General features: G+C 45.5%; 2 protein-coding genes across 3 annotated transcripts; one reads left to right on the forward strand and one right to left on the reverse strand.

The window, feature by feature from the left end:
* The first annotated feature begins 935 nt into the window (after nucleotides 1-935).
* On the forward strand, nucleotides 936-11,979 carry LOC123152295 (putative disease resistance protein RGA3). Its single transcript, XM_044571876.1, has 3 exons — nucleotides 936-1,309; nucleotides 6,833-9,320; nucleotides 11,674-11,979. Exons 1-2 carry the CDS (start codon nucleotides 1,004-1,006, stop codon nucleotides 9,278-9,280), a joined length of 2,754 nt encoding a protein of 917 aa, XP_044427811.1. The 5' UTR covers nucleotides 936-1,003; the 3' UTR covers nucleotides 9,281-9,320; nucleotides 11,674-11,979.
* A 379-nt stretch (nucleotides 11,980-12,358) lies between these two features.
* LOC123152297 (uncharacterized) lies at nucleotides 12,359-19,820 on the reverse strand. 2 transcript variants are annotated; one of them, XR_006476099.1, is made up of 3 exons: nucleotides 19,616-19,820; nucleotides 15,083-18,566; nucleotides 12,359-13,029 (listed from the first exon to the last, which is right to left on the reverse strand). XR_006476099.1 is itself a non-coding variant. In XM_044571877.1 (2 exons), exon 2 carries the CDS (start codon nucleotides 13,907-13,909, stop codon nucleotides 12,746-12,748), a length of 1,164 nt encoding a protein of 387 aa, XP_044427812.1. In that variant the 5' UTR covers nucleotides 13,910-13,918; nucleotides 15,083-15,565; the 3' UTR covers nucleotides 12,359-12,745. The 2 variants fall into 2 exon arrangements, 1 of the variants encoding a protein (XP_044427812.1); XM_044571877.1 differs by lacking the exon at nucleotides 19,616-19,820 and having other exon boundaries at nucleotides 12,359-13,918; nucleotides 15,083-15,565.
* Nucleotides 19,821-22,914: the final 3,094 nt, after the last annotated feature.

Consider the following 22,914-nt stretch of genomic DNA (forward strand, 5'->3'; position numbering starts at 1 on the left):
ACCTCCAATAACATGTGTGAAAGAGAATTGCTTATAAGGAGGTCTAACTCTTTCTCCAGATTCACGGTGGTACTAAACTTTCACCACTTTCCTTGCCATAACACTTACATGGGCTCTTAGAGATTTTTCTGAAAATGTTGGATGGGTCCCAAGCCCATGCCATATTTCAACACGCCACCTGCGAACCGTGGAGGCGCTTTTCGCCCTCGAAGGCAGGCCCAGGAGTCGGGTACTCGAGCATCCTTTATTGAAGTAAAATGCTCCAGACACCATGAACAGATAGATCGAGATTCCCTATACTTGTGGAGGAGATGAGAATCTTGATGAGAGGAGGGAGTTTAAGCATAGCTCATGTAGCTCGTGCAAGTACTGGTGTTACTCACTACTTAGCCATGTTTGGTAGAATTGAGCAGCGCACTGGGGTGTGGTTAGCTTGAGGGCCTGGTGATGTGTAATATGGACTAGCCTAATGATGGGTGATTGGAATATACTCTTTCCACCCGAAAGAAAGAAGAATGCAGTCCACGGAATCAACATCTGCATCTGCCTCCGCTTGGATGAATTTGATGGTCCTCCCGTCCCGTGCTCCACAGTGCTAGGGGGATAGTACCACGAGTCACGGACCCTCTTCCCGAGTCTGCTTGCGATGAGTTGTCTATTGTCATCGCCCCCACGACGAACAGTTCAACAAGAGAAAGGCCCACCACATGTACATGTCTCCCCTGCAGCGACTAGCATGCTCGGTAATAAATTTTTGTACCTGGTAAGTAGTAGTAGTATCCGACGCATTTCCAGTGCGGTGCGGTGCGGTGCGGCACACCAAGTTCCGCATTTACCCATCCATTATTACCCGGCCGGTAGACATGATGATTGCATCACCCGACGCCCAGGCCAAAAGCCAAACGCACCCGTGCGCGAGCACTATTTGTCGGCGTTCTACTTCTACCCACCCAGTGCCCTCTAGTCTCCCTCTCCTCTCCCTCTTGCTTCTCCACACAACACAATGGACGCCATCTTCCTCGCATCCGCGGCGGCGACATGGGCGCTCAACAAGCTCCTCGACCACCTCAAAGACTCCGCCATCAAGGCGCTGCTACGGTCGGAAGGGCTCGACAGGGAGGTCGGCCCCATAGAGGTCACGCTGATGCGCGCCAACCTCGTCCTCGGCTCCGTGCCCACCGGGTCGGCCGCCTCCGGGGTGAGGATCAGGAACAAGGAGCTCATAAATCACGTCAACAAAGTTCACCAGCATGCGTCTTTCTTGGCCAATGAGCTCGACAAGGTCAAGTACCAGTGCATCAAGCAAGAGGTACCTTCTCAAATCTACCATTTTCTGTCTTTGGGTTTATTTGGTTGGATCCTAAGTAGCCATGCCAAAATTTTGGTGAGCTCTAATTGTTTGGATTGCAGCGACTGTATCTGTATGTATCTACAATTTTTATTTCTTTACTTTGGCAAGAAAAGATTGGACCTCCCTTTGGTTGGCACCCAAGGAGAGATTAATGGTTTAGAAATTAGATTATTATTGGGGACCTTCATGAAAGTGGAAAACGGAAGCTATGGCTTCCTGTTAGTATCACGTTTCCATCTTCATCGGTAGAAGGCAAGATCCACCATATATATATATATTGTTTGCCATGGATTAGGAGGAGCAATATGTTGCTTTTGCATGTAGGAGATTTCATTTACGGTACACTGGGGTCAGAGCACTCTACCTGTTAAATTTAGCCCTTCTCATTTACAAAGAGGTTAAGTTAGACTTTTTTACAACCCAATCGAAATTGTGTCTAATTAAATAGTTTTACAACCAAATCGAAATTGTCTTAAATGAAAATAAAATGAACCAATACATCTATTGGTTGCCAATGTGATCCCACATGTGTTCAACCAAGTCATTTTGAAGATCCAAATGAGTGTCAATCACGCAGTTCACGATGGAATTGGACAAACTGTTCAAACATGGTCGGTTCTTGGTGCAGGAGCTCAACATTTTCACCTTGATAATCAAATCCTTGGTCGAAGATACTGTCATCACGCTCGTCCTCGACGATCATGTTGTGCATGATCACACAAGCAGTCATCACCTCTCAAAGCTTTCCTTCATTCCATGACAGTGCAGGGTTTCGAACGATACCCCATCGGGATTGAAGCGCACCAAAAGCACGTTCCACATCCTTTCTAGCACTCTCTTGCATTTGGGTAAATCTCTTTCTCTTCTCACCTTGGGGTTCGAGATTGTCTTCACAAAAGTTGACCGCTGAGGATATATACCATCAGCTAGATAGTATCCCTTGTTGTACCGGTGGCCGTTGATCTCAAAATTGACAGGTGGGGAGTGACCTTCTGCAAGCCTTGCGAAGACTGGAGAGCGTTGCAGCACATTGATATCATTGTGAGAACCTGCCATGCCGAAGAAAGAATGACATATCCAAAGATCCCGCAAAGCCACCGCTTCTAATATGACAATGCACGCTTTGACATGCCCCTTGTACTGGCCCTGCCAAGAAAATGGACAGTTCTTCCACTCCCAGTGCATACAATCTATGCTGCCAAGCATGCCTGGAAAGGCTCTAGCTGCGTTGGTCACCAACAATCTTTCTGTATCAGCGGCAGTTGGCTGCCTCAAGTACTCGGCATAGAGCAGGGCGTGGCCTCTCTTCCTATTGCGGTTCAGGTTGGGAGCACAGACAGGGAGTGACCCCCTATACCGAGGAATCTACCATTGAATGTGGCCGTGAACGACCAGTGCAGCCACCACAAGATATTCATCATCCGACGACGAATCGTCCGATGAACAAATGAAGTGGTGGAAGAAAAATTCATCTCCACTGTCCATACCTTTGTGGGAAAAGTGTCGAATATCTTGCGGTCGTGGTGGAAAAGAGGCCGCGATGATCACCTCGATGCGGGAGGGATGGTTGGCGGCCGGCTACTGGCCGCTCTGGAGCACTCGTCGGAAGCTGCCGTGGTCGCCGTGGTACGTCGCCGGCGGTCGTATCCCCTCTGCCGCCGGCTACGACGGCGACGGTCAAACCTCCTCCGATCGACGGCCAAAACTACGGCGAAAGTGCGGGTGTGGTGGCGGCCATGTCAAGATGTGGTTTGGTATGGACGGCCGGGGGCCGCGCGGTGAGGAGGCGGCCGGAGAATAGCGGCGGCGCCGGCGACGGGGCGAGGCGGGGAGAGGGGATGCAGGCGTTGGAAGCGAAGGGACTGCTGGTGTCCCCGACAAGCAGGCCACGGGGGAATAAGGGCGTGCGGCGAGCCCGTCCGCGCGATGTCCGTTTCACCCCAAATTCGACGCAAGTTTGGGCCGGGGATGGGTCGAAAACGGGCGGAATCCGGACATTTGTCCATTTGAGGCCACGCGTTAGGCTGCATTATTCGTCCGTTCTACCCCAAATGGACGCACCCGGACAAGATGGGGTTGCGCGGTGGAGTTGGCCTAGTACCAGAAAAGAACTTGTTAAACATCCCGTTCAAAGAGTCGTTTGTGGTATATGGGAACTAATTAGTATAGTGTAAATGTGTAATAGAAGGTTTAGGTAAAATGGATTAAATATACAAATAGACAAAATAAGATGTAATAGATAATATCAAAAAAGGCAAAAGGTTAATAGTAAGATGCATCTACCATTTTAGAACCGAAATCCCTATTCGATCCGCGTGTTGGATTACTCTGAGCCAAATTTGTTGTCTTTTTATTATGTAGGTTGAATTTGATTGTACCACAACAGAATGTTTTCGATAATGCAATGTAATATTACCTCTAGCCTCTGTAGCACACATGTACATAGCCGTAGTTTATTACAGAAATCATAACAAACAAAGTATACATGCACAGCCATAGTTTTTACGAAGTCATGACCCACGAAGTATATAGCAAGCAAATCTAAGTCACACGCCACATTAAAAGTAACTCCAACTAAGTAACCAATTACATGCTCGCCCTCTTGAACCATAAACAAAAACATAGCATAATCAACAAACTCAACTGCTAATATGACTACAAATATTATGATATACCTAAGTTTTACTAATGAGTATAAACTTTCAATTTTGACAACATTATAAGGTACTCCCTCCATTCCCTTATATAAGGCCACTATCAAAAATACATTTTGCATCAATACAAGACCACTAACAGTAATCGAGGCAAAAAGTAATGATGTTTCCTCGTACTAGCAACTTTTTAATACTTATTACATGCATGCAGTCATAATGACACTCAGCCACTTCCTTCTCATTCATTCGTTGCATGCTTGTGGTGTATTAATGATCCCGGTTAACGAAAAGAAAAGTTGACTTGCAAAAGAGTCATTAAATTTTATCTTGGTACCTGTAATATGAGTTTGTGGCCTTGTATAAGGGAATGGAGGGAGTATATTTATTCAGGAAGAATGAGATGACGGGAAGATCATGGGAGTAAGGGGTGTTCCAAATGTAAAAGTGTATATGGGTTGCCCTAGAGTGGGTTATAAAAACAACATGAAAGTTCCACACGTACAGTTATGAAAATTCCATTTCACCAGTGTTCCATTGAAAAACACCATTCCGTTTACATTTCATAAATTTTTGTTTCTTTTTTCATATGTTTCACCCCGTCTTCGTATTTTTTTCAGTACCGATGGAAAGTTTCCGACTAGTTGTCCTTAGCTGTAACCTCATCCCTCCGCCCACTAGGGGGATCGAAACCCATGTTTGACACCCAATGTGTCTTATTCCTGTGGATTATTATTTCAGTGAGATGCAACAAATTCATCGATAGGGAGACGTATGTGGTGATCATCAATCTTGAAGCTCCACGACTTCAATCTTCAGTAGGCATTGTGTGTACGTGTGGTAGGATGCATGTTTGTGTGCATGCGTCAGTGTTGTGTTTGGGTTTCTAAACAAAACTACCAAGGCAAGCCTCTTTCGTGTTTTATAATACTACCTCTGTAACTAAATTTAAGACTTTGTTGCAGTTCAAATTGAACTGCAAAAATCGTCTCTTCTATTTAGTTATAGAGGGAGTAGAAAATATTAAAATATACATTTTAAATAACAAGTATAAGTTAATGTGGAATCTGACATAACCATTCTCAATTAGTCAAGAAACACAGCAAGCACTTACCGTCAAATAACATCAGTAGAAAAATAACATATTTAGAATGTAACACACACCTTACTAAATACACTTACGAAATCTTCCACCTGTAATACTTTACAGCCATAAATTTGTGAGCACCTAAGAAACCTCTGCAAATTATTTCCCTTGTAAAGTGGTGTTTGAGTTCGTTTGGTTTCAGTGCCCCTCGACAAAGAAGACGTAATGCAACTGTGTTAGCTACTGACCACACCCAAAGCCCCGGCAGCCCCAGCCGCCAGGAACAATGCGCCTGACTGCCATGCTCGACCTCACGAACTACATGCATGTTTGGTTTGTAGTCTAAGAGCATCTCCAGCCGTTCGGCCCCCCAGGGCGCTAAAAAAAAGCGGTCTGGGGGCGAACCGGCGCTAGTTCGGCCCCTAGGGGCGAGCTAGCTCTCAGTCACGCCCCCAGGCGCCGCCCCAGGACGCGGAAAATTCGAATTTGGTCGTTCCCGCTCATAAAAGACGCCACAAGTCCGGCGATCGCAAGTCACAGTTCGGCGATCGGATATAGTCAGGCGTACAAAAAATAGAGCGGCAGAAGTTCGTGTGCGCAACGCATCACTCGGCGGGCTCTGCCCCAGGCGTCGGCGGAGTTGGCATGCGCGGGCTTGGCGGTGTCGAGGCTGCTTCTGCGCTGGGCAGTGTCGGCGCGACTTCGGTGCTGCTGGGCGTCGTGGAGGCGTCATCACGCGGGCTTGGCGGCGGCGTCGGCGTGGGCATCGGCGTCGGCGGCGTTGTCGAGGGAAGCTGGTTCAGGATGAGGCCGCGCTCCGTGGCATGGCGGCCGGCTGGGAGGCGAGCGGGAGGGAGATTGGCGGGAGGAAAGGAGAAAATGGGAGGGAAGTGGGGGGAAAGCGGGAAGAAACGACGGGAATAGGCGCTGGACTCGCCGACAGGGCGGACCCACGCGTCCTTTTCGCTTGTGCCGGCGCCCAGGCGCCCCCAGGGCGCCGGGTTCTGCCTGGGTCCGCCGGCACCAGTTTCGGCCTGAGCCGGCGAAAAACAGGCTTCTGGGGGGCGACTGGACCGTTTTTTCGGCGCCGGCGCGGCAAAAACGCCTGGGGAGGGCCTGTTGGAGGCGCAGCTGGAGATGCTCTAAGGTTACCACAACTTAGGTGTGTGTTTGTCATAGACAGTTTCTTGCCAAATTTTGCCACACTTATGATGAATATTTTGTTCACTACTCATTTGTGCCAGCTACGGTCTGGCTAAGGTTAGTTATGGCAAAATTAGTCATAAAGAAAACACGTCGAACACGACCTCGACTGGCCCCCTACAGTTGTCCCCTATTGACCTCGATGGTTGGTCTCCAAACTATTCACTATTCAGGTTGCACCAATTTTGACTTTTGTGTACATGATCATATTATTTTTGGGTCATTTTTTGCAATTGTACTTGTTATAGCATGTTTAATGTTTTTAAGATAGTTTCGAAAAGAATATCACAAATTTTCAGAGATCGGCAACTTTATTTAAGCGTAGGGTGCTAACGCACCCATGGGAATACCTTTTCTTTTAACTGACCGACAACTTATAGTTGAACTAACATGGTTATCTTCACTTTAATCTGTACTCTGGTGCACTGTTTCTCTAGACTGTTCTGCTGATCTGCCTTACTGCTCTGTGAAATTTAAGTTCACAGAGCAGTAAAAAATATGAGAATTTTAATCCTAACATTTACCATTTATGATTAATAGGTAAAAAAGAAGAACCTGGAGAATGCAAGCATTTTCAAATCCAAAATGAAATCTATCACTCAAGTTGGAACATCGGAGCAAAAAATCAGTGGATATGACATAAGACTGATAAAAAAGACTGCTGATGAACTGGAGAAGATTTGCAACGATGTTCATGAAGCTCTCGTGGTAGAGAAGCTTGGTCAGATTGTTGAAGCAACAAAAAACATGGATATAGATACACGTGAGACGGTAGACAGCAAAACTGAAACTGAGGTGGTCCCAAGAGAAGAGGAAAATGATATTAGACAACTAATAACTGCAAGTGCATCACCTCATCAACAGCTATTAGTTCTTCCAATAGTCGGCGATGGTGGTGTTGGGAAGACAACACTTGCTCGACAAGTGTACAATGACCAACGTGTGAAAGATAAGTTTGAAATGATGATATGGATTTATGTATCCGCTAATTTTGATGAAGTCAAAGTTACACAAGGGATTCTGCAACAAATACCTAAGTGCGAGTATAAACCAAGTACAAACCTTAACGTGCTTCAGGGCAGCATCAAGAAACACTTGACTGGAAAATTTCTAATTGTTTTGGATGACATGTGGGAAGAGAGCCAGGGCCGCTGGGAAAAGCTTTTGGCTCCACTTAGATGTACGGAAAAAGGGGGTGTGGTTCTGGTGACAACTAGAAAGCTATCTGTTGCCAACGCGACGGGCAGATCCAATGCACCTATCAACTTGGATGGCATGAAGGCAGATATGTTCTGGTCCTTCTTCCAAACATGCATATTTGGTCATACGGATTATCGAGGCAAAAAGCTTCTGAAAATTGGAAAGGAAATAGCTACCAAGCTGAAAGGAAATCCTTTAGCAGCTAAAAGTGTCGGTGCACTTTTGGGAAAAAAAACCAATGAGCATGCCTGGAGAAATATATTAGATAGAGATGAGTGGAAGATTCAAAATGAGACGGATGACATCATACCAGCACTAAGGCTCAGTTACAATCACCTGCCCGACCGTCTTCAGCAATTATTCTCATATTGTGCTTTGTTTCCTAAGGGTTACAAATTTGACAAGGAACAGTTGATACGTATGTGGATTGCTCTTGGCTTTGTCACACATGAGAGGATACCATTGGGAGATGCAGCAAGTTACAGTTTTGATGAATTGGTATATGGGAGCTTCTTCCAGAAAGAGGAACGGTACTTTATTTTGCATGATTTAATGCATGATGTAGCACAAGAAGTATCAGCGTTTCAGTGCCTTACTATTGCTGGCCCAGATCCTCAGGAAGCCTCCCAATCTGTACACCTCATTCGTCATGTCGGCATCTGGACTGAGATGGTGTACAATGAAGGAAACATGGAACGTAATGAAACCTTTGAAGAAAAGTTAGACAAGATACAGGACGGAGATATTCTGAAATCTTTGGAGAGTTTCATGCTTGTAGGCACATATGATGAGAATTTCTCTGCAAAGTTTGCGAAGACCCTGGAAAAATTACAGTATGTTCGTTTACTTCGGTTGTCAATGCATTTCAATATCGATGCTTTGCTATCCAGTGTCACAAAGTTCATCCATCTTCGGTATTTAGAACTCAGGTATACATCTCAGGAGCGCAAACCTTTACCTGAGGCTATATGCAAGCTCTACCACCTACTGCTACTGGATATCATGCACTGGAGTGGTTTAGATGACTTGCCAAAGGCTATGAGCAATCTGGTGTGCTTACGCTATCTCCTCGTTCCGGGGTCAGGGTCATTGCACTCAAGGATATCAAGAGTTGGACAAATGAAGTTTCTGCAAGAGCTCAGTGAATTTCGGGTGCAAGAAGAGAAAGGCTTTGAGATTGCGCAGCTGGGATCTTTAAGTGAGATCAGAGGGTCACTTAGTATCCTTGATCTTGACAATGTCAAAACAAAGCAAAAGGCTTCTGAGGCAAGGATTAAAGATAAAAAACATCTGAGGACACTTTCACTTTCATGGGGTAGTGCAAGTGCAAGAGAAAGTGCCGCTGTCCAGAAGGAAGTAATTGAGGGTCTTAAACCACATGATCGTCTTGCACATCTTCATATCATAAATTATGCAGGTGCTTCTCCATCGTGGATCGCAATGAAGGGATTAGAAAGCCTCCATCTCCATAACTGTATGGGCATAGATGTCCTGCCACCATTTGAGGAGATGGAATGCCTGCAGAAACTGTCCTTGATTGGCATGTCCTCTCTGAGGGATGTCGACATTGACATGGGGCTTGAGGATGACGAGCTCGAGCTAAGCGAAGTTGAAATAGCAAGTTGTTCAGCCTTAACATCCATAAGGCTTCATTTTGGCAAGATATTGACTAAGTTTGATGTTAAAGATTGTGTGGCACTATCTTCCATAGAAGGTTTGCCATCCTCTGGTCAACGGAAGCACTACGTGATCCAAGGATGCCCTCAGCTTCCTGCTGATACTGTCTAAGATGGATTATCTGCTGGCAAAACCACTCCGAAAATAATCTGTAAGTATTGTTTCTCTGAACCAATGTAGCCATTTACAAATTGTCTTATGCTCATATATTTCTTCAGAAAAAAACGCCCGCGTCGCTCCTCACGGGCGGCACGGGCGGAAACTAATCTCCGCCGCCGGCGCTTCCTTCTTGGCGTCTCCCCCTCGCCGCCGCTGGCTTACGTCGCCGGGCAAAGCCTGCCGGCGGCCAGCGGCGGCGGGATCTTCCTCTCGCGGCCTTGGTAATGGACGTGCGGCCTCCGTGGCGGTGGCCGGTGCAGCGGTCACGGCGCCTCTGATCGACAACCACTCCTGGAGCTGCTCATCTTGCCGGCGCGTGGGAGGCGAGGACCTGGTGGTGGGATCTCATGGCGGCCGTGATCCATCGGCCGGCCGCCAGATCTGGATTGACCTGCGCTAGCTTCATTTCCTTCACCTTATCCCGCTCGATCTGGGCTTCGGTGTGGCCTTGCTCGCCGGATCCGGGTGGTGGGCAGTGACTGGATGGTGGGGCTCTTGGGATCGGGGGAGACCCTTGGCCGGTGACGGCGGCCACAACGATGACGACGCCGCGGCGCCGATCCACTCCTTGGAGTCTTCGTTGAGATCCCAGCAGGGATGGCGGCGGCCCGTGCACGAGAGATGGAGGTCTTCGATCAGATCTGGGTGAAAACCTGCTTTTGGCTATAGCCAAGGCCGGCGACAGCGACGCTGTCTGCATCGTTTCCTTTCTGAAGGCATCGCCGTGGAGAAGTTTAAGGTCACTCTCTACTATCTCCGGGGGAAACCCTAGATCAGTAGATCGGATGACGACGGCTCTATGGTGTCGTTTCCCCCTTGGGGGCATCATTCTTGGAGATGCACACGGGCTCGTGGGACCGGAGGACGGCGTCTTTGGTGGAGCGGTGCTTCATCTTCCACATTGATGGTGGCGGTTCTCGACGGTGTGGCGCTGTGGAGACTCGGTGTCTGATGCGCGGAGATGGACTCGCGCAGGAGGAGGAAGCTGTCTGGCGTCATGGTGGCGTTGATGGCAGAGAGGCTTGGCAAGGTTGGTGCATCAACTATGTTCTGAAGATGGACCGAGGGATGATGGAGGTGACGGCCCTTGCAGCGTGCGGTGCTCACTGGGAGTGTGCCAGACCGGTGTGGAACCCAATCCAGGTAGTGGCTTGGATGGGACACCCGGCTTTAGATGTTAGGCTTTGGTGCGATGTCTGTTTGGTATTAGGCCCGGACATTCGGCACGCCTTCATCAAGGGGATAGGAGTAGCAACGGTGTTGCCAAGATGGTGGTTTTACGCTTATTGATGTATCACCTTGTATGGTTTCTGTGAATAATTAATAATATGGCTGCATGCATCGTCCAGATGCAGAGGCCGGGGATACATCCTCCTTTTCTAAAAAAAAATATATGTTCTCCTACTTCATGGAAGATTTTACATCAGTCGAGGGATCGTCCTAATTACTCAATTCATGCACTTCTAGCTGTGCTGATGATTTAACTGATAGAATTTATCATTGTAAAGTGTAAATCATATTTAACGGGCTCCACCGGCCAGTTTGGACTCCAGACTATACAAGATAAGAGCTTTTCATCCCATCTCACTATATCACTCCAGAAAAAAATCACCCTGATTTCTCTACCCTCACATATCACTCTCCTCTGCAAATTTCTCTCTGCTTAATCCCGATCCAGTCATGGTGTGCCTAACTCTCATAACCAATAGTGGCCCTACATGTCATGGTATCAGAAATATTTAGAGATCTATTCAGCTACCTGTAGGAGTTTTGTGAGCTGTTTTTTTCCTACCAAAAAAAACTTTGTCTATGCTATCTCCACTAGTTTGACTATATAAATATGTATATACATTTTGGGGAAATTTTATAGATACGTAGAACATATCCACATGTACATGTCCATTTTTATTGAACTTTTAAAAACATTTATACATAAATTTTGATTTATACATATGTGCATTCTTATTTGTTTGTCGTTTCTTTATTTTAGACCATAAGCCATGCACCGCACACGAAAACACTTCATCCACAGCCTTGTTTGGTGTTCTCCACACTCCCCCTCTTTGCCTATTTATTTAATTACCTTTTTTAGGGAAACACAGAACTCTGCTGTGTATTTTTATTGATTTTTAAATAACTGTTACAACAGCATATTGTTCAACAAATAAAAGAATCTACTCATTTACTTTGTGTAGATGTACTGTCTATCAAGTAAAACTGTTCACCATATTGTTTCGTGAGGATATTCCTATGTATGTAGTTTTCTATTTATTTTTATATTGCTGTTGTCCATCAATCTGAGTGCACTATTTCACTTCCTCTACTGATCTAAGAATCGTTTTCAGGATAAGGAAAGAAGGAGAACAATTTGAATGCAAACTTGTCACTGTAGATTCAAAAGCAACGTGGACTCTTATGGTTTTACTTCGATGTGGTTTTTGGTCATTCACCATTGCACTTCATCATCATTTTCTTCGCAAAATAAAATATGGAGAAATTTGTGTCCAATGCGTGTGTTTGGCAGGCAGAGCCCCTACACATTGTTGTCATGGGAACATAAATCCATTTATATTGTTCAAGTTCAATAAGTACAAATTTGCATGCATCGGCATGTTAATCATTCAAGGAAACAAGGGTGACTTTTGATATTCTGCCCATGGGAGTGTGATACACTTGTATAGTTCCTTTTTTTTTGCGGTGGGATACACTTGTATAGTTCGCTCCAAAGTTACGCATAATCATATTTGAATAAGACCAGTGTGGTACTCCCTCTCATCCGAATTAATTGACGCAACCTCTATACAATTCTCTATGCAAAGTTGTATAAAGGTTGCCTCAATTAATTTGGATCGGAGGGAGTACAATTAATTTCAAATTAATTTGAGGGTTCAATTAATAGAGGTTGCCTCAATTAAGACCGAGGGAGTACAATTAATTTGAGGGTTCAGTTAGGTATGCCCTTAGTCTTATCACAGTGAAAGAGTTGCGCATTACAATGCATCCTGTTAAAATCATCCACAAGACTTGAAATGCAAAACATCCCTATCAACATACTAATTAAGAATATAACATCATACAAGAAAAATTCGACACAAGGCGAACACACCTCCAACTTCATTGAAATTAAACTGATGATACAGCACCCGGCGTTTTGAAGTTCAGGTGACATCAGTTACAACGCTACACTAGGACAAGAACACTAAGTTCAGCCACCACAGAACAGAACAACAGCCAGCAGGTAGAACACAACATTCATCAAACTGAACCTACCAGCCTACCAACACAGAAACTAACACTGCGAATCTCTACCGTCCATCAACAACTCACCTGTTGTAGTGAGGAAGAAGCCCTTCCAACTCCAATCTCAGATTCATTACCAAACAGTTACTCTCAGGATCAGTAGATTACAAGGCTTGATCATACAGCTTCAGGAGGGAAAAACCATGTCGGACGCCACTGGCCAGCGTGACGTGGTGGTACTGCTGCGGTGCCTGACATCAGCGGCATGAACGTCTCATTCCTGACATTGTAAACACCTGCGTCGCGAAGAGGATTTGCAGAATACTTCGGCCAGGGATAGTCACACATGAAGTAGATGCAGTCCTCTTGGTATCCAGTGCATTCTCCAGCACGCAGGGACTTGCAGCTATGTTGGCCAAGAAAGAGCGCATGGCCATCCAAATCGCTTACTGTTCTCCATCCTACAGGTTCAGTGCGCAAATCTGCCTCAAAAACCTCAAGTTCAATAGTACGGTCATGCTCGAAACAGTCATCAGATGTTGGATGGGCCATAGAGCGAAACCACCGTATCACCATCAACAGTCTACCGCCACATTCAACCAGATACTGCCTTATCATCCACACCACTCTCAACGAGGATTGAAGTGTTCCACCCAAGTCACCCGGAGAGTGAATTATGCACTTCATGAATGAAATACCAAGGTCCTTGTCTAATTCAAAGATGAAAAGTTGGGCAAACCCGCACAACGCGTACAGCTTTCCATCAAAGAATGAAACATCCTCGAGCTCCAGAACTGGATGCTCATCGTCTTTGAACGACTCAGTGACAATCGGTGGCTTGCTAATACAAAGTGTACCGCAATTACCATTGTCCATGATCAGTGCAGCAACAAGGGAACAGGAAGATGAGTCAAGGGGAAAGGGCACCACCAACTTGTAGAAAATTGGACTAAATCTAGAGTCGGGATCAAATATTTCACGTTTCCATACTTTGGCTAGCTTAGGAAGCTCCAACCTAGTGTTGGAGAAAGGGTTCATCAAGTAGCACACATCATCATTGTGCATGAGGAATAGCCAGTTTCCAATGGAGCCTTGGCAACACGCACCTTCTGGTAAAGATATGCGGTGAATCTCACCGCTTGGAATGCTGAGGAAAGTACCATCGGGGAGAGTGAGCCATGGAAATGGGAGAGGAAGGGGTTGCAACATACTATTAGAGCGCCATGGGCAGCAGACAGCTCTTAGACGAACACGGTCAGCTAGGGAAGGGAGGCGCTTGAGAACAAGTCCAAGGAGTTCTGGCGGAAGATCTGACCAAGGTCCATACTGTGCAGTGTCCATAATGCAAGTCTACAATAAAAGTCATAGGATTCATAGTTAAACAGAGTGAAAGTTGCAACTAGCAATACATATGCTTTGGGTGCTATTTTAAGACGAAATGTCGTCAACTCAACTTTATAAGAAAGCTGCAGAAGTTCAGAGTATCATCAGAATACGAAGCTGTGGGGCAACCATAAATCCATCATACAGAACTAAACTAGTGAAATTACATTCGTCAAACCACCTAACCTTGCGCTACGCATATATGCTTCTTGCAGTTGGCAAAAACAGTCACACTAAGCAGTACACTAAGCGCCATTCAGTCGGCATTGTAATCCGTAAGTACTAACTCCACATAAGATTAGATAGTAATACTTTTCAAGATAATGAGGTGGATGACTGACATAGAAGAAGATTCTTTGATTCCTTTCCTCTAACTAGAAACACCAATATCAGCACCATGAGTACACTAACTATGAGAGAACCGTGTTCCCAATTTCTCATGTGCAATATCCTCCCAACAATGGCCCAGTAACTGCACTTATCCTATTTTCATTTTGCTTAGAAGAAAAGGGTGGCCTATTAACTAAAAACACGTATAGAAAAGAAGTGCTATTGTATTCAAGTACAAGCTGAAAGCCTGAAACGATGGCTGGCTAGGCATCACAGGATAGCATATTACTGAATTAAAGCATAGTACTGAATATTTGTTGCTTTGCATCAGACCAAAACTCCATTACCAATCGTCGACTGAAAGAAAACAAATTTTGGTTAGGAAAAGTGGCAACTGACGAAAGAGGTGTCTTTTTTCTTCCTTATTAAGAGTATATGCTGAAAGAGTGATATGCGTTGCATCAGAACCAAGAGCGATAGGTGTTCCTTCCTTTAGTGTATAATGTATTCATACACATTTCTACCAGGCGCAGATCTACTAATTAACTGAAACAATTTTGGTAGAAAAAAAATAGGGATTTGCAAAAGAGGTGCCATTTTATATTTCTTCAATAACAGGGTGAGACATTGAGAGGTCCGCATCAGAGCCAAACATTTCTAGTTCACACCAGGTAAAAAAAACCACCAAGAATAGATCTACTAGAAGAAACAATGGCGGTCAGGTAAGCATCAATCCGCCCAGCCAGATCTACTGGAAGAAACCCCTGACAAGATAGAGAGTGCCAAGGCGGTAGGGCTTACAGCTTACTGCTGAGTCTTGGTGCCTCGTCGGCGAGCCGGTGGATGGCGGGGAACAGATTCGGCCTCCAGCGGATGAGGTGGGGCGGGAGGCTTGCTAGTCAGAGGCAAGTCTCAAATCGACAGAGCAGTAGGGATTGGAACCTGGCCGGGGAAGGCCGATGGGAAGAGGACAGAGTGAGCGAGATCCTACTTAAAACGATAACTAGAAAAGCCTTTCAAACATTTAAGAAATCTTGGAAACAAATTTACATGCCCATCTTCGATATCATTCTATAATATCTGTTTAAGAGCATCTACAGCCGATGCCTCAAACCATCTCTCATATGTTCGTGGACGCGCCTGGTCAATGACCGTACAGGAGAGAGAAGAAAAAGCATGACCCAACCGAACCCCTTATATCTTCTTTATATGTCCGGGCTGTCTGTGAACCCGCATATCCATCTCAAATACGGGGAGGATATGAGGGCTCGCGGACACGTCCGGGCGCGCCCAGTCAATCCGTCACATAAGACGCAGTCCCATCCCGGACCACCTTTTCTTTTTCTTTATTCATTCTTTTCTTTCTCTCTTCATCTCCATCAATTACGTGCAAGTGACCCGAATATGAGAAAGAAAATGAGACTAATGGCTGCGTGGATGAATAAATAGGCGTTCAAAACGGACACGCCTTGTCATTGACCAGGCGCGTCCGCAAGTGTTTGAGGGGTCGAATTAGAGGTATGCGGTGAAGATGCTCTAACCTTATCATTTTATATTGTTGACAGGAGAGCTGTCAAATCCATTGATTAAAAAAAGTATTACAAGAAGAACCCAGAGAAATAATGCACCACATAAAGACAGGTGTAAATAACAAAGAGGCTGCTCGGTTTATACTAAGGAAAACCGAGCAAAAACCTAAAGCAACGGCTAGCTAGATTAGACCTAAAGCACCATGGTACATACAAAGCGACGGAAGGCCAACACCCTGTAACACACCGAACTCGGTACTCGAGCGCCTACACAGCTACCAAAGTGCACACCGATAACTATTGTATCGATCCGCTCCGCCTCCTCCCATGAGAGGAGGTAGGTTTGGTCGCTGGCGCCGTCCACGTGCATGGCTTCCTTCGCCGCCGACCCATCCTCCTCCATCGCCTTGCCCCTCCTCCTCTTCATCGGCTTCCTTGCCCATGGCCGCTGCGAGCTGCGCCACCTTTGGCTCGTCATTGCAGTCATCGTCTGAGGATGACGTCCGCCGCGGTGACATCCCACTGCTCTACCCGCGGCAGGTGACGAGCCATGGCAATTCGAACGGCGATGACAAAATTGGGTGGCGGCGGCGGCGATTTGGGGAGAAATGGGGCGGCCAAGAAAGATTTAGGGTTTGGTGTGGCACCGGCAGGTTTTGTACTGGCGTGGGCGGGTTCAATTTGGCATCTCGCTGCCGGTTGAGCCATTTTTTTGATGAGAGGAGATTTGAGAAGAATGGATGTGACGTGCTCGAATTTGAGCAGAGAAGACATAGGGTTAACTCAAAATTTTGAGGAGTTATAGTTATAGGGCTCCCGTTAGCTACGGTTTGACTCCCCAAATGATGCCAATATGAGGAGTTACAGAATTTAAAGCTTCTGTTAGAGATGCCTTTAGTCTTGTATCACAGCAAAAGACTTGCATTATAGTGCGTCCTGTTAAAAGTCATCCATAATACCAGCGAAAACAAATCATCCATAATACTTGAAAATGCAGAACATCCCTATCAACATACTAATTAAGAACCTAACATCATACAAGAAAATTTTGACAAAAGGAGAACACACCCTCCAATTTAATTAAGAGCGTGATTGGTTTTGATGCCAAAAATTGGCAAGCCAACAGTTGGCAAATGCCAAATATTGGCTAGTGCTTGGTTGGTTACCAAGTTTACTTGCCAGCCTCACAAGAAGTTGCCGATCTTTGGAAACTTTTGATATTGCCAATTGTTGGCTTGCCAAGTAATACCAAATGTTGGCATCAAACCAATTATCCTTTAAAATAAAACTGATGATACAGCGCCCTGCATTTTAAAGTTCAGGTGACAGCAGTTACAACGCTACACTAGGACAAGGTCACCAAGTTCAGCCACCACAAGACAGAACAACAGCCACCAGGTAGAACACATCACTCATCAAACTAAACCTACCAGCCTACCAAGTACCAACACAGAAACTAACACTACGGATCTCTACCTTCCATCAACAACTCACCTGTCCCTGCGAGGAAGAAGTCCTTCCAACTCCCCTCTCAGATACATTACCCACCAGTTACTCTCAGGATCATATATCACAAGGCCCGATCATACAGTTTCAGGAGGGAAAAACCATGTCGGATGCCACTGGCCAACGTGACATGGCGGTACTGCTGCAGTCCCCGACATCAACGGCATGAATGTCTCATTCCTGATCCTAATGTTGTAAACACCGGCATCACGAAGAGGATTTGCAGAATCCTTCGGCTCGGGATAGTCACACATGAAGTAGATACAATCCTCTTGGTATCCACTGCATTCTTCAGCACGCAGGGACTTGGAGCTATGCTTGCCGACAAAGATCGCATGGCCATCCAAGTCACTTACTGTTCTCCATCCAACACGTTCGGCGGCGCGCAAATCTGCCTCAAAAACCACAAGTGCAAAAGTACGGTCATGCTCCGAATAGTCATCACTTGTTGGATGGGCCATAGAGCGAATCCACCGTATCACCATCAACAGTCTACCGCCACATTCAACCAGATACTGCCTTATCATACACGCCTCTCTCGGAAAGGATTCAGTGTTCCACCTAAGTCCATCACAGAGTCAATTATGCACTCCATGAATGAAATACGAAGGTCCTTGTCTAATTCAAATATGATCAGTTGGCCAAACCCCGCCAAGACGTACAACTTTTCATCAAAGAATGCAACATCCTCAAGTTCCAGAACTGGAAGCTCATCGTCTCTGAAAGAGTCAGTGACAATCGGTGGTTTGCTAATACAAAGTGTACCGCACTCACTATCGTCCACGATCATTGCAGCAACAAGGGAACAGGGCGACGAGTCAAGGGGAAAGGGCACCACCAACTTGTAGAAAATTGGATTGAATCTAGTGTCGGGATCCAATATTCTGCGCTTCCATACTTTGGCTAGCTTAGGAAGCTCCGACCTGGTTTTGGAGAAAGGGTTCATCAAGTAGCACACATCATCATTGTGCGTGAGGAATAGCCAGTTTCCAATGGAGCCCTGGCAACACGCACCTTCTGGTAAAGATATGTGGTGAATTTCACCACTTGGAATGCTGAGGAAGGTACCGTCAGGGAGAGTGAGCCACGGGAATGGGAGAGGAAGGGGTTGCAACATACTATTAGAGCGCCATGGGTGGCAGACAGCTCTTAGACAAACACGATCAGCTAAGGAAGGGAGGCGCTTGAGGACAAGGCCAAGGAGTTCCGGGTGACCAAGGGGGAGATCGTGCAGCCTCCATCATGTAAGTCTACAAGAGAAGACAAAGGATTCGTAATTAAACAGAGCTGAAACTGCAACTTGCAATACAAATGCTTCGTGTACGATTTTAAGACCAAATTTCATGAGCTCAATTTTATAAGAAAGCAGCAGAAGCTCAGAGTATCATCAAAATATAAATCCATCATACAGAAAAACACCAGTGAAATTACATTCGCCAAACCACCTAGCCATGCGCTACGCATAGACGCTTCTTGCACTTGGTAGAAACAGTTGCGGTAAACAGTACAGTAAGCACCATTCCAAGTAAGATTAGACAGTATGCTAAGCACTACTTTTTTCAAGATAATGAGGTGGATGACTATGACATTGAAGAAGGTTCTTTGATTCCTTTCCTCTACCTAGAAACACCTACATCAGCAGAAAGAGTATACTAACCATGAGAGAATTGTGTTCCCAAATTCTCCTGTGCAATATCCCAACGGCAATGACCCATTCACAACATAAATTCCATTTTCATTTTATTTACAAGAAAAAGCTGGTCTATCAAGTAAAAATATGTACAGAAAAGGAAGTGCTATCTTATTCAGGGACAAGCCGAAAGCCTGAAACAATGGCTAGGCATCACAGGAAAGTATATATACTACCGAATTAAAGTATAATACTGAGCAAGAAAAAGGGGTCATTTACTTCCTTAAGAACATCTGAAAGAGTGCTAGGCTGACGGGTGTTACATCTGAACCAAGAGCGACAGATGTTGCTCCCTTAAGTATATATTCATACACATCTGTACCAAGTACCAACCGTAGATCTACTAAATCATCGAAGCTATTTCGTAGGAAAAACCGGGATCAGCAAAAGAGGTGCCATTTTTTTGTCCTTCAAGAACAGGGCGAGACATCCAGAGGTGCGCATCAGAGCCAAATATTCCTGAACATTTCTAGTTTACACCAGGTAAAAAGAGAAATCCACTACCAAGCCTAGATCTACTGGAAGAGGCAACGCTGGTCAGGTAAAACACCGATCCGCCCTGAGTAGAAATGATAAGAAAATCGAAGGAGACCAGGATCTAGGGCTTACAGCTTACTGTTGAGTACTTGAGCTCCTCCTACTCGCCTCGTTGAAGAGGTGGCCGGGGCGGGGAACAGATTCGGCCTCCAGCGGGTGAGATAGAGGGAGCAAGTCTCACATCACCGGAGAAGTAGACATCGCCGGTCGGCCGGAGAAGTAGGGATTGGGTGGGAGGGGGAGAACCGAAGGGAAAGCAAGAGTGAAGATAACGCTCTAAAATTACCTCCAAGCCCTGCAACCATACTAGTAAGGTACACGTGCAATGCATGTAGAAGTTTGATGACCAAAATATGAACGAATATAGACATACCACATTATAACATGTAAACATGTAAGATTGGAGTTGTATATGCACATCGTAGATGTAAATTTAATTCTCGTAGTTTATTCGTTTAAAAACCAGATTAGAGCTATAAAATATTCAAAGATTCCATGGTATAATATTACATGAATCTCATGTGAAATATATCGAACATATTTCTCTAGGTATCTCGTCCTTAAAAAACATAAAATAAAAGTAAAATGTAATTCTTTTTGAAGAATGGTTTTGGGGGAATTAAAGAATAAAAGAGCGTAAAAACAAAGTGATGTGAGGTTTCTGTATAAAAGGAATGGTGATTCACTTAGAAGAAAAAGGTTAGATAATTCAAGTACGGAAGATTCTAAAACAAATGAGAAGTGCTTATATTTTGGTGCTTGTGCATTGTGCTTATGGGCAACAATGAAATCTTTTAGATAGTACACATGGCAGAATCTGATGAAGTGAACATGGCATTCAATAGCCAATAGTCCTCGGATTTGCCAACTTTGTACCATCGGATTGGCTTGATCCAAAGGTCAATATTCAAAATTATTCGTACATCATATAGTGGTATAGATATAGTTAAAATAAGATACATTATCTAAAATAAATACTACTCCCCCCGTTCACTTTTGTAAGACCTTTTAGACATTTAAGACATCACCTAAAACAGTTCAATTTCAACTGTCTTAAATGACTTACAAAAGTGAACAAAGGAAGTTTAAACAATCACATATACGTTTGGTATAGCAAATAAAATGTTGCCTCTGTGGTCTAGCCAGCCCGGCGAGGCAAGAAAATCCTTGCTAGCTGGAGAGAACCAATTTGACTTGCCCTCGACAATAAAATGAATCGTGCAACAAATCATTCAAGCCAAACATGCAATCAAGACCAGGCCCATCGGTGTAATGAAACCAAACATGCCCTCAATGTCCAACACGAGCCAAAAGTGTGCCACTGTTTTCGTTTCATCATCAAAGTTGACCTGACATTGCACCTTGTGTTTGAGAACTCGGTGTGCTAAGACCCAACTGGACCTGCACACTAGAGTAGAAGTTACCATTGTAGAAGCCTTTAGTAGGTCTGAAATCTCATAGTCGAGCCATCTCCTGATCAAACTTTTGCCAGCTTCACAACAACGAATGAGAGACCTCACTGTGGCGGAGAGGGAGCACGAACCAATGGAGAGTGATAGGACACCCTGGGAAAGAAAATGAGGTCACAATTGTGTGGTTGTCGCAAAACGGGCTAGGGAACATCACCCCAATATGGCATTCTGCCATTTAGGGTACTGGATGCCTGCAACACCGATAATTCTACACTTGCGGGCAAGCTGACACGGAAAGCACCTACGGACTACTCCCCACCAATCTTTTTCTCCCCTTGATTTCCAGCGCGGGTCCCACCCCCTCCTTATTTCCAATCAAGGTTTCACACTTCAGTCCGTAACTTCAATATGTAAAAATCCATCCGTAAGTGTAGCATTTCTCCTGCAACACCCCCATCGCGAGGAGCGGGAAGAAAAAAACCATAACCTAGACACCAACATAAAGACACATGAAGCGCTCGCCCAATTCTAATGGACCTGAGATGACACTGAACCACCTCCCATATCCAACATCAACAACTCCGAGAGTCACTATTTCTATGAGAGATTGGAAGGAAACTTATTAGTCGTTGCCATCGTCACTACCAAAGCTGAAGCCGGGGATAGTCAAAGACATAATTAAGACAACCAGACTATTTAATGCACACGAAAACAATATCCTGGGGGTCCCAACCCTCCAACTGCCTGTCAGAGTAGCCAGTGGAGGTGACACCACGATGGCGTCAAAATATGTGGTTCCTACTTGCTCATCTTTTTGGATCTCCTATGACATCTGTGGTTTCACAAGTAGGAAAACGACTTCTTTGGATTGCTTCTTCAAACTTTCCTAGAAAGCAGTGTTTCCAAACCTTAAACAAATTCTGGAAATAATGCATGCACTATAGAAAGAAATTTTAGATACTAATTAGTAGTTTACTACAAACAACTTTTAATAACTTTTAAGAAGGGTCTTTTCTGTGGCAAAGTATTGAGCTACAAACATTCTATGTAGACACTTTGGAGAGAGATGCGGAAGGAGAAAGGGGAGACCGCGTTGGTATCCATTCGTGCTCCTCCCACGGCTTGCTCATAATGAGGGTTCCACCATAGCCGCCTGTTGGGGCAAGGGCGAGGCGGGGGCGGAGGCGGAGGTTGAGGCATAGGAGTAGCTAATGAGGAGTGTGGCGCTGCAGCCGACGAGCACAAAGAGGAAGGTGGTGGTGGTCCTCACCATCCTGTCCTAGGGTGAAGGACCCGTCAATAGCGTCGCTCGCCTCATGCCCGCGGAAGAATCCATGGCACACTGGATTCTTGATGGTGCAATGAGTGATGGGGTTATGTACCTAGGGTAGGGTCATGGACCTGATCTAAGTACCTTACCCAAGGACACCCTTAGAAGAAGTCGCCTTCCAGTCGACCAACGAGGGACACACTCGACTGTCTTGAAGGACTCGACCACGAAGACTCACTCGACCACCAGAAGGTCAAGAGGCACTCTGCACTGCAACGGCCTGTAATCAAGTAGACTTTATGATAGTAAAGGCACTTTATGTGGGGCGTTACCAGTAACGCCCCAGACTTAACTCACCTTAGACCCTCTCCTACGTGGGCTGGCTGGGGTCCTGGCGCACTCTATATAAGCCACCCCCCTCCACAGGTAGAGGGGTTCGGCACCTTGTAACTCATATACTCATAATCCACTCGACCGCCTCCGGGCTCCGAGACGTAGGGCTGTTACTTCCTCCGAGAAGGGCCTGAACTCGTACATCCTTTCTGTTTACAACCTCTCCATAGCTAGGACCTTGCCTCTCCATATCTACCCCCCACTCTACTGTCAGGCTTAGAACCACGACATTTGGCGCCCACCTTGGGGCAGGTGTTTTAGCGATTTTGTGGAGAAGTTGCGATTCTTCCGAGTAC

Source organism: Triticum aestivum, chromosome 7A (assembly GCF_018294505.1).
Source record: "Triticum aestivum cultivar Chinese Spring chromosome 7A, IWGSC CS RefSeq v2.1, whole genome shotgun sequence".
Classification (NCBI taxonomy): Eukaryota; Viridiplantae; Streptophyta; class Magnoliopsida; order Poales; family Poaceae; genus Triticum; species Triticum aestivum.